This window comes from Emiliania huxleyi (assembly GCF_000372725.1).
Source record: "Emiliania huxleyi CCMP1516 unplaced genomic scaffold EMIHUscaffold_390, whole genome shotgun sequence".
Taxonomy (NCBI): domain Eukaryota; phylum Haptophyta; order Isochrysidales; family Noelaerhabdaceae; genus Emiliania; species Emiliania huxleyi.
The window spans coordinates 3,625-14,196 of NW_005199044.1; the positions used below are offsets into that span (position 1 = coordinate 3,625).

The 10,572-nt window shown below is 64.5% G+C and overlaps 4 protein-coding genes across 4 annotated transcripts; 3 read left to right on the forward strand and 1 right to left on the reverse strand.

Annotated features, from left to right (window-relative positions):
* Window positions 1-316: 316 nt before the first annotated feature.
* On the forward strand, window positions 317-1,428 carry EMIHUDRAFT_369760 (hypothetical protein; the record flags this gene model as incomplete). Its single annotated transcript, XM_005771088.1, has 3 exons — window positions 317-373; window positions 396-901; window positions 1,085-1,428. Coding segments are annotated over 2 exons (653 nt in total), but the record flags the coding sequence as incomplete, so codon positions are not given.
* Window positions 1,429-2,074: 646 nt separating this feature from the next.
* Window positions 2,075-3,860, forward strand: EMIHUDRAFT_430785 (hypothetical protein). The gene is made up of 4 exons (XM_005771089.1): window positions 2,075-2,390; window positions 2,602-2,715; window positions 2,783-2,887; window positions 3,078-3,860. The coding sequence occupies exons 1-4, from the start codon at window positions 2,295-2,297 to the stop codon at window positions 3,624-3,626; spliced, it is 864 nt and encodes a 287-aa protein (XP_005771146.1). The 5' UTR covers window positions 2,075-2,294; the 3' UTR covers window positions 3,627-3,860.
* A 3,292-nt stretch (window positions 3,861-7,152) lies between these two features.
* Window positions 7,153-8,187, forward strand: EMIHUDRAFT_53158 (hypothetical protein; the record flags this gene model as incomplete). The annotated part of the gene is made up of 3 exons (XM_005771090.1): window positions 7,153-7,271; window positions 7,370-7,596; window positions 7,739-8,187. Coding segments are annotated over 3 exons (795 nt in total), but the record flags the coding sequence as incomplete, so codon positions are not given.
* An 889-nt stretch (window positions 8,188-9,076) lies between these two features.
* EMIHUDRAFT_316256 (hypothetical protein) lies at window positions 9,077-9,316 on the reverse strand (the record flags this gene model as incomplete). Its single annotated transcript, XM_005771091.1, has 1 exon — window positions 9,077-9,316. One exon carries the CDS (start codon window positions 9,314-9,316, stop codon window positions 9,077-9,079), a length of 240 nt encoding a protein of 79 aa, XP_005771148.1.
* Window positions 9,317-10,572: the final 1,256 nt, after the last annotated feature.

Below are 10,572 nucleotides of genomic sequence, written 5' to 3' on the forward strand. Positions count from 1 at the left end.
TCTCTCTCTCGCTCGCTCGCTCTCTCGCTCTCTCGCTCGCTCTCTCTCTCTGTCTCTCTCTCTCTCTGTGTGTGTGTGTGTGTGTGTGTGTGTGTGTGTGTGTGTGTGTGTGTGTGTGTGTGTGTGTGTGAGTGTGTGAGTGCGTGTCTCTCTGAGCTAATTCCTCTCCCGCCCGATCCTTGCTGCTTGCTGCGAGTGTCGGGGAGCGTGTGCGACCAGGGGAGTGAGTCTCGTCGTCGTGTCGGGGCGTAGCTGCTTTTTGGAAACATGTTTCTACTCGTTGGACCGGAGATGGGGGGGCAGGTGCACACCCCCTGCGCTGCTCAACCTCTGAGATGTTACTCCAGACACCGTACCGCCGTGTCTGTATCTCCCAACATCTCCCGGTCCCGCTACCCGCAGCTCAAAGCGACGTCTCCCCTAATCTCCACGGCACCCACCGCCCGCGCACACTACTCGCCGACGACTCGAGAGTCGCGCGCACGCACAACCCAGCCGTCGAGCAAGCGGGCATGACCAGAGGCGCCCGCGGAGGGACAACCGGGATCGCCCTCGCCCGAGCCAGAGCCAGCCCTGGCCCCTGGCCGCGCGCGCGGCCTTCTTTCTGGCCCGCATCCACCGCAGCGGCGGCCGCCGCTGCGAAGACTGCGGCCGCGCGACGCCTCCACGAGCATACGACCGAGCGCCCGGAGGGGCTCGGGCTGAGTGCCGTCGCGAGACCTCGGCACGCCTGCGCACGCCTGCGCACGCGGCAGAGCGACAGCGGCACCACCCTCGTCGGGCGCCGACGAAGCGTGCTCGCGGGTCGCCGCTCCGTCGACCGACGGCCGAGACACTTGCTCCGACGCCGCCCCGCCCCCGCCCCGCCGGTCCGGCACCGATATCTCGGAGGACGACCTAAGGAAGAGCGTGGCGGCGCGTCGCCGGAGGACGGCGCGCTCGTGCTCTCGCCGCGAGATCGAGGGGGGGGGGGGGGGGGGGGGCTTCCCCCCCAAAAAACCCCCGGGCCAGGGGTGCCTGTGCCCCCCCCCCCAAAAAACCCCCGGGTGAAGGAGGGGGGGGGGCCCCCCCCCCCTCCTTGAAGGTCCCCGGCCCCAGGCCAAGGAGCTCGGCTCCTCGAGAGCACCGACGGACGACAAATTGCTCCTCAGCAGTGCGACGCCGAGCTGGAGGCTCGGCCGGGAGCTCGCGCGGGCGCGTGGAGCTTTCCGCTCGGGCCAGCAGGAAACGGGCGCCCCGCACAGCGACGCCCGCCGTAGAGTGCCGAGAGCTCGGCTCGACGCGAGCGCCGAGGAAAAGCGATCGGCTCCCAAGCAGTGGGACGCCGAGCTGGAGGTTCGGGCGGGAGCTCGCGCGAGCACATAGCAAGGTGCGTGCGCGGCGGCGTGACACAGGTGAGCGGGCAGCTGGCGCACATTTCGGCTGTGGGAGCTGCCAGGAGTTTGCTCTCTCCGTTCACACCCCTTTGCAGAATAAATACAACGGACATCCCAAGCTAGGGCTGGTCCTCATCTCCTCTTGTACCGCCGTGCAGCGCCAAAAATCTTCCTTGCTGAGGCGCCGTCCTGCACTCCACACCGTCTCTCCACCGCCACCGACGCAAGACACTTTCACGGGACACGTTCACGGGTGGGATGTTCGTGCATCCGGACCTGGTCGCACTAGCACTCGCGTGCGCGACACTCATCGTCTGGTGGGCGTGGTCGAGGAGGTCGCTCGCCGTGGCCGCCGCCGTCCCTCGCGAATAAAGACCCACCTGGGGGAAGGAGAAAGAACCAGGCCACGTCCGGATCGAAGGAACAGGGGGGCGGGCTATCCGAAGGGCCGGCCCCCGTGCAGGGTCGGGCTCCCTCGGCTGGCTCGCCTTCCTGGCCGGCGAGGAGCCGCAGACGCTCTATGGCCTCTATAAGCAGGCAAAGCTTGGTGACGCGCCGCCGGGTATGAAAAGCGGCGGCCTCAAAGATCGCGTCAAGCTCGGTGCGTGGCGCAAGCAGGCGGGCCGCTCGTCGGCGGAGTGCCGAGCCGACTACGTTGCGCTCTTGGACGGCGTCGCCACTCGTGCAGCCGCGGCCGCGGCTCCAGCGATCGGACGCGACCAGGTGACCTTCCAACCAACGCGTTGCCGCGACCTCGGGCTCCGCGTGCGCATCGTCGGCACGGGCAACTACGTCCCCGAGCGAGTCGTGACCAACGAGGAGGTGACGGCGCGGGGTGGAGGCGGCTTCGAGGCCAGCACGGTTCGCTCGGGCGTCGCCGAGCGCCGCTTCGCCGCTCCGGGCGAGCGGGCGTCGACGATGGCGGCCCACGCCTCGCGCGCCGCGCTCGAGGCGGCGGGCGTGCCGCCCGAGTCGCTGTGGATGATCGTCAACGCGAGCGGCACGAACGAGCAGGCCGCCTCGCCGTTAGCTTACGCCTAACCTCTCAGCTGTCGCCTGACCGCTCACCCCCCCCCCCCCCCCTCTCCTTGCCCCTTTCCTGGGGGCGGCTCCCTGGACGCTCTGCCGCCCTTTGGCCAGACACAGGCCATCCCCGCGACGGCCCGACGGCGGGCCCGCTGCTGCAGGCGAAGAAGAATCGCTTATTATCCTACTATTGCAATAGGCCATCCCCGACGGCGGGCCGCTGCTGCAGGCGGCGCTCGGGCTGGGCGGCTCAGGCATCCGGAGCGTGAGCGTACACGCGACTTGCCTCTCCTTCCTCGTCGGCCTCGAGATGGCGAGCGCCGCCCTCGGGACTGCCTACAGCTAAGAGCATCAGAGTCACGAGCATAACACTAACCCAGGCGAGCTCCGCCCTCGAGCGGGCGGACTGCCCGCCGGGGGCACACGTCCTCGTCTGCTCCTCCGAGATCACCTCGCGCCACGTCGACCCTTGCGACTCGCACACGGCGAGGGGCCCTCTCATGCCTCTCTCACAAGTCTCTCTCACAAAAGCTCTCTCACAGGACCCTCTCTTAGGACCCTCACGCCCCCGACTCGTGCGTCGCGCACAGAGCTGGCCGCGAGCCACGCGAGCCGACGGCAGGCGGCCACGGCACACACGTCGTCGCATACATGCGCATGCCCCGCGCGACACAGGCGACTCTCTTCGGCGACGGAGCCGCCGCGTGCGTACTGCGCAGGGCGGGCTGGCGCGAGGGCTCGAGGCTGCACGCCGCGCGCGTCGAGACGTACGGCGAGGGCGCGGCGCTCACGCAGGCGCGCGGCGGCGGCACCAATTTGCCGCAGCACTCGCCCGAGGACCACCACGCGCCCAACCCGGCGTCTGATTACGCCGCCAACCACTTCGAGATGGACGGGGCCGGCGCGCTGCGGCTGGTGCTGCAGCACGGGCGCGGCTTCATGGAGCGGCTCTGGCCGGGCCTCTCGCGCAGCTTGGGCAGCATCACGTGGGCGGTGCCGCACCAGGCGAGCGGGCTCGCGCTCGAGGCGATCCTCGACGCGCTCGGCTGGCCGGCGGAGCGAGCGATCCGCACGATCGACACGCTCGGCAACTGCGTCGCCGCCTCCATCCCGCTCACGCTCCACGAGGGCATCGCCTCGGGCAAGATCCGGCGCGGCGACAAGTGCGTGCTCTTTGGCACGGGCGCGGGCCTCTCCTTTGGAGGCATCGTGCTGACCTACTGAGTACACTGCTGAGGGTGTGGGAAGGATCTCTGCCCCCCTTGTGTCTTACGCGCGGCGGACAGCGCCGCGGCGGGGGCGGGGCGGTAGGCGCAAACCGTGGGGCGGTAGGCGCAAACACCGGGGACGCACTGGAGCCCGCACAGTCACGACCCTATACACCTAGATAGGACAGAGAGCATACCGCTTGGCAGTTGGCTTGTTCTGTGTGTCTCTCCTGTGAAAGCAACAAAGAACAATACGGCTATTCATATGAGCGAGGACCACACACAGATGGACACCAGTGGGGTGAGACCACAGCCAGGATACAACCGAAGGCTGGGTAAGCAGTAGATGTCGATACTCGACGCGTCCCACATGGTCTGTGTCGCTGTCGGCACGCTGTCGACAGGACGTCGAGCGACACCGGTGGCAGTGCCACCCAGGAGTGGTCGGGCGGTCTCCCGTCATGAGAGAGCCACCATGTGATCCGTATGATGATTCCTGACAACCGCCTCAGTCAACTTTCGTCACAGTTCCCGCTCTGAGAGGAGCTGCGGGTCAGTTCGACAGCTGGAGCTGTGTCGCCGGCGTGCGGCGGCCTGCCTCCGGAGGTGCCTCTGAGGTGGACATTTTTTGGTCACCGTGAGAGAACGCGTTCGAATTTTCACTCCGGAACTTCAACTTCGCACGCGCACCGGCCAGGGCTACAATAGTGCCAGTGAGGCGAAGGCGCGAGTCGGAAGGCCGCGACCGTGATTTGGTTCGACACTTTCCCACAATCGAGAGAGAGCTGTAGCTGTAGCTGTAGCTGTAGCTGTGAACCCAGCCACGTACCCTGGTACATGTTGTACATGTCTGATGTCACATCTCCCGATTCCCGTGGCCGTGCGTGCCGTGCCCCGTGTGCGGGTGCGGACAGCGTCCAAGTACAAGTACAAGTACGCGCGGCGATACCAACGTCCCAGCTAGGGCCCCATCTCCCCCAACGAGCCGAGCAACAATCGCACCTGTCTGTGGGTACAACTGTACCCGACCGAGGCGGAGAACCCAGCCCCAGTGATGCAGCGAGAGAGAGAGAGAGAGAGAGAGAGAGAGAGAGAGAGAGAGAGAGAGAGAGAGAGAGAGAGAGAGAGAGAGAGAGAGAGACCCACTGACTGTGTTGTGCTAAGACAGAACGCACATACACAGACAAACACTAAAAAGCATCTCGGACCACACCATCCATGCATGCGCAGGCGGGCGGGTCGCACAACGGGCGGGGGCGAACTCTGCCTGCCTGCCTGCTGCCGCAGGGTTCCCTGAGGTGTGTGTGTGCGTGTGTGTGTGTGCGCGCGCGCGCGCGCGCGCGAGAGAGAGAGAGAGAGAGAGAGAGAGAGAGAGAGAGAGAGAGGGCATGCGTTGGGGTCCCGTACCACGCGGAATCGACCCTATCCAGTGCTCAAGTGCACTTGGAGCACTTGGAGCACTTGGAGCACTTGGAGTGCTCAAGCTGGGTTGCTCCGTCCGTCCGCGAACTTCTGTTGAGTCAGCGGTTGCCGGCCCGTCAGCCTGTGTGTGTGGGCGTGTATATGCACTCCACGGCTCACCCACTGCTCGTGGTCGCCACCATCTGCTCGAGCACGCTGACGGCGGCAGTCCCGACGGGTAGCGCGGGCTACAGAGTGGCCGTCGTGGTTTCGGGCGGCTTCAGGCGGTTCCTCCTCAACTCATCGGCGCACGGTCTGCTTGCGCCGATGGTGAGACAGGGTCACCGCGTGGATTACTTCCTCGCCCTCAGCCTGCACGACGAAAAGGCGTGGCGCGGCGATCCCTACCTGCAGCGGCTCACCTGGGATCCGGTATTTGGCGGGCCCGAGGGCGATCCGCCCTGCCGGCGAAGCATCGAGGAGGTCATTAGGAACCACGTTGCAGCCACCGGCGCGACGCTCCGCCACCTCGTGGTGCGCTGGCGCGTCTCCGTGGACGACGATCCGCAGGTTCAGGCTCGCAGAGCGGTGGCGCTCCTCAAGCACCCCAAGGCGGATCCAGACTCCTTCTTCCCGGTGCGCTCTCAAGGCGCCGGGGCGGCAGCCGACGCCAACCGCAACATCCTGCGCCTCTTTCACGCGCTCCGCGAGCTATGGGACCGGCTGGAGGCCACGGAGCGGAAGAGCGGCCGCTACGACTATGTGCTGTTCTTGCGTGATGACGCTCGCTGGCTTGAGGAGTTCGATCTCCGCCGCCTGCTCGGTCCCGAGGCGCCAGCGAGTGGCGTGTGGGTGCTCAAGTGCGACGCCCGCGTGCCGCCGATGGCGCCCACGGAAACCACCGACCATGCGCTCCTGGCCGCCCGCGCCGAAGCCCCCCTCTATGGGCGGTACTACGACAGCCTCTTTCACGAGGCGGTGAGCGGCTGCCAGGTGAAGAGCGCACGGAAGAAGCTCCGCGGCTGCGACAGCGAGGAGATCCTGCAGATGACCCTGCGCCGGAACAACGTGACAGTCCGTGAGGTTGCCCAGTCGCTGATGCCCTTCCAGCGCGCATCGCACGTCGCGGACCGGGATGGGATCATCACGTGCTTCCACAAGTTCTGCCAGAGCAAGGAGCTGCCGCTAGCGAACCACGGGCTGGGCAAGTGCAAGGGCCTTCGGCTGGCGCCTGGCACAGCGCCGGCGGGACTCACGCCGCGAGGCAACTGTCGGCGGAGGCTCGAGTAGTGGACCCTCACCAAGATGATGGATGAACCACATGAGAGTGTCAGGTCTGATGTCCTATGACACATGAGCCATACGTTAAAATCAGACTAGCAAACCATTCCTGTTTCGTTGTGGTGCTTGTGCGCCTCGGCGCCGCCGCTGCGGTGGCTCCGGAGTGGCTGCGGTCGGACCACGGGGCGGCCCGGGAAAGCGTGGAACCTGCCCGCCTCGGTGGGAGGCGTTGGTTTGGGGCGCCGCGACGGACCGCCCTCTCCACCACCCTCGCCCAGGGGGGATCTACAATGCTGTCTTAAGGTCCGACCTGTGGGCTCTGCCTGCGCTCGGCACCGGGCACCGCCTCGGTATACAGCAATGCGCCTGCGGGCGGACCCTTACAGATCACAGATCACAAACAAACACACACGACGTGTGGGAGTGCAGTGGGAGGGGAAAACACGACGCGTCACTCGCGTGGCGTTCGAGTGCTGCCGGAGCCGCGTTCATCGTACCGGACGGAAATGTTATATAATCATTCGCCGGGAATTACCCCCGAACCTGCCGCCAAAAGCCAAATTACGTACGTCCGGCGCTCCTCTTGGAACGCCCCGATTGTAGCGGCGATGGCCTGGGGGAAAGACACTCCAAAAGCCGTATGGGGGGGCGAGAAGCCGCCCTGGCAGCGTCCGCGCGCCGCTCCGCCGGCGGGACGCGAGGCGAACTTGACGAGGCTGCGGTGCCCTTTGCGAGCTGCATGCGGCAAGGAGGACGAGACCTTTGATGAGCAGGCGCTCTTTGAGCACATGCAGCTGTTTCACCTCTCACAGGTGCGCCCCTTGGACAAGCCGAAAACTAACGGGACCTGCCTGTCGACGGACCCCACCCCAGAGGAGCTCGATGACATCCAACTCGCTTGCGCCAAGCTCTGGCAGCTCGACCACAACAGGCTGCAGGCGGGCAAAGACTACACCCTCAACCTGCAGGGAGGGAAGAGGTGCCGCACCGCCATCATCTCAAGCCCACTGATGAGGGGACTTGCGGCGGCTGCACACGTCCCACCGAACCGCTCCCCTCGCCCCGGTCCGCACGCAGCATCTGGCAGAAGGGAGACATGGCAAAGGAGCGGCTGTTCGAGAGCGTCAACGAGGAGGTGTTTAACCGCGACACCTACCGCGCCTTCATGCAGCTCCTTGACAACTACGACCGCAGCACGTCCCACGAGGACAGGCTGTCCGCCCACGAGGTGACCGAGAGCTACGCCTTTCTCAACGAATGCATGGAAGAGCCATGTGGGATCTACCTGCACAAGGCGCGCGACTGTCAGCTCCCCGCACGCGCCATGCATACGCACCCGCAAGCACGAAGGTGGCGGGGGGAGCGGCGACGGTGGGGGAATGGAGGCGGTGTGGGGGATGGTGGCGGCGGACCTCCCTACTCCTCCCCGCGTGTAGTACCTGCAAGCCAAGAAGCTGGCGCCGCAGAGCATGCGCAGCTTCTGCCAGCAGCTCTTCAAGGTTTGGTTCAAGACGTTCGGGCGCGGCGAGGCCAAGGGGGCGAGCAGCGGCTTCGAGCACGTCTTCCTGGGTGAGGAGGACACGACCAAAGAGGGCAAGCTCACCATCGCGGGCTTTCACAACTGGATACAGTTCTACTTTGAGGAGCGCTGCGGGCACCTCGACTACCAAGGCTACATCCTCCCCAAGCGGCGAGGGCGGAAGTCGGGCGATCCGCCCGACGGGTCGGAGAGCTTTTTGAGCGTCCAGTTCGAGTGGGAGGGCGAGATGAAGCCCGTCTCAGGCATGTTTGTCGGCGTCTCCCCCGAGTTTGAGCTCGCGCTCTACTCGCTGCTCTACTACTGCGGTCAGGACGACAACAAGATGCACCTCGGGGACGTGGACCTCAACATCCGGGTGAATGAAGCGGAAGGGGGCGCGCTCCCCCTATCGACCGTTGCAGCGACGTCACCGCCCCCTCGCAGGTGTACAGGCTGGATCGCATCGGGTGCCTCTCGTCCGCATTCCCCGAGGCCGTCGCTTCGCTCGATGCCTGAGCGGTCTCTCTTTATAAGAAGCTCGGCTGTGGATTGTCGACGCGTGCCCCCCGGCAAGCCGAGATCTACCGGAGCCGCGAGACGCCGGGATGCCGGTTGGACGCCTCTTTCAACTGCACCTGATTCGCGTCTGCGTCTCCCCTGTCTCCACGCTCCAGCGCTCCAGCGCCCCGCGTTTTCTCAGCGCACGCAGTCCATTTTGCTTTTATTTTATAGATCTGGGCCTCACGCCGGGTCTCTTCCCGGCGCCCTCCGTTCCGCGCGCGCTCTTGCGCCCCGGCCGCACACGCAGAGCCTCAGCTGAGCAGAGCCCGCGAGAGAGAGGGCCGCGGGTGTCTAGACGTAGAGGTAGCAGGTAGCTGTGTGCGCGCGACCCGCGTTGCGAGCGTTGTGGCGAGCTTGGACAACGACACACGCGATCACGCTAGACACCGAGCCGCGTCAACATTGCGGGCACTTGGGGGTCTTTTAGTTCACCTCTGTGGCAAAAATTACGCGTGTAGGGCGAATAGTTAAATGGAGTTGCGAGAGCGAGGGAGAGGCCACGGCCTGCGTGCAGCAAGAGCACGAGTAGCGAAGGTGCTGGCCGCACCTACCCCCCTCCCGCCAGCAAGGGTAATACACACGACGATAGCATGGAACGGAGCGCGTACACAGGCTCAAGCCAACCGTTCTGGCAGGCTCCAAACGGCCGTAGCTGTGTTCGCCACCCGAGCGTGCGTGCGGCCACCCGAGCAAATCACCGCTCCTCACCGCGGCGGCATTACCATCCCACCCTCATAATCCAGCAGCTGCTGCTCGCGGTCGATCTCAAAGACAAGAGGCATCACCATCACCAGCATCGTCGTCCCCGTGACCCATAGAGCGTTCCCGGATCCAGCGACAAACTTCTTCGCGGCGCGCAGCACGTGATATGCGATCCGTCGGGCCTTCTTCGCCTGGGGCGTCTCGTACGCCACCATCGCGCGCTCCCGCAGGTTGGAGAGCATCGGGGCGGGCAACAAGTCGCGACTCGCGATGCCTCTGGCGTCCGCCGCGTCGCGCTCTAAGAAAATACGTATTTGCGCTGGTCTGTGAGAGGGTGCTATGCGCTGGTCTGTGAGAGGGTTGACACCGTGCAGGGCGAGAACAACCTCTCCACATTCCTCCCCATCCCTCCCAGGACTTCTCTCCGACCTCGCTCGCCGAGCTCACAACCCGGCGCGAGCCGCATCGAGTGGAAGTTCGACTTCAGCTGCCGCGACGCGCGAGTGGATGGACTGCCTTGTCGAGTGCAAGCAGTTGGGCTCCGCCGGGAGCAAGCATGTGTGTGGTGCAACACATGTTCTCTGGGCGCCAGCAGACGCGAGCGCGAGCGCGTGTTGAACCGGACGCTCCATAGCAACCACAAGCACAACCGGAACTAAGCTCTAAGGTTGCGTTTCGTTTTCTTTTCGGGTTTCGTTTCTCCTTTCACAGAGCATACATGGAAATCTCTGCGCAACATCGGAAGATCCTTGGACTGTAGATCGTAGATGCCTTTTAGAGATCTCTCAAGTGGCAAATCTCCTGCCAAGAGCAGCAGTAGATTGAAGAACTGGTGCAGGCAAATCTTCTCCGGTGTAGATGCTCGAGAGGAGTCTGAGATCTCGAGTTGGTGCGTGCAGTCGCTTGAGATCTTGCGACAGAGGTGGAGATTCTGACTTCGCGCCAAAGGCGCCTAGAGATCGTGTGGGCCGACTGGAGATTGCAAAATGGCGCGAAAAGAGGGTGGAGATCCTTTTGCTATGTGAATGAATCCATAGCGCATCTCCTTGAAGGTTTGAGCCCCCCTCCTCCCCCGGGCCCCCGAATCGAGATTGGAGATTGGAGATTGGAGATGGAGATCGGAGATCTGACTGAATCCGGCCTAAGATGACGACGTTGGGAGATTGGAGATTGAAGATGGAGATCGGAGATCTGACTGGATCCGGCCTAAGATGTAGCGACGCTGGAGATTGGAGAGTACTGGAGAGATGGAGATCGGAGCCCCCCAGCCCCTAGTGGTGTCTCATCGATGTTCTTGTTTTGTTTTTAGACAAAGGTTCTGTGCGCGGACGGCCCGGGGAGCCTCCGGCGCCATTTTAATCTGCGCTCCTCTTTATGGCCTGCGGCGCCTGGCTTGAGCTTGGAAGTGTAAACGAGTCCGCCAGGGCGGTCTGCAAACACGGAGCGCGCTGCGCGCGCGGTCTACGCCGAACTGGGGGCGGTATCGTGGTTCACGCTC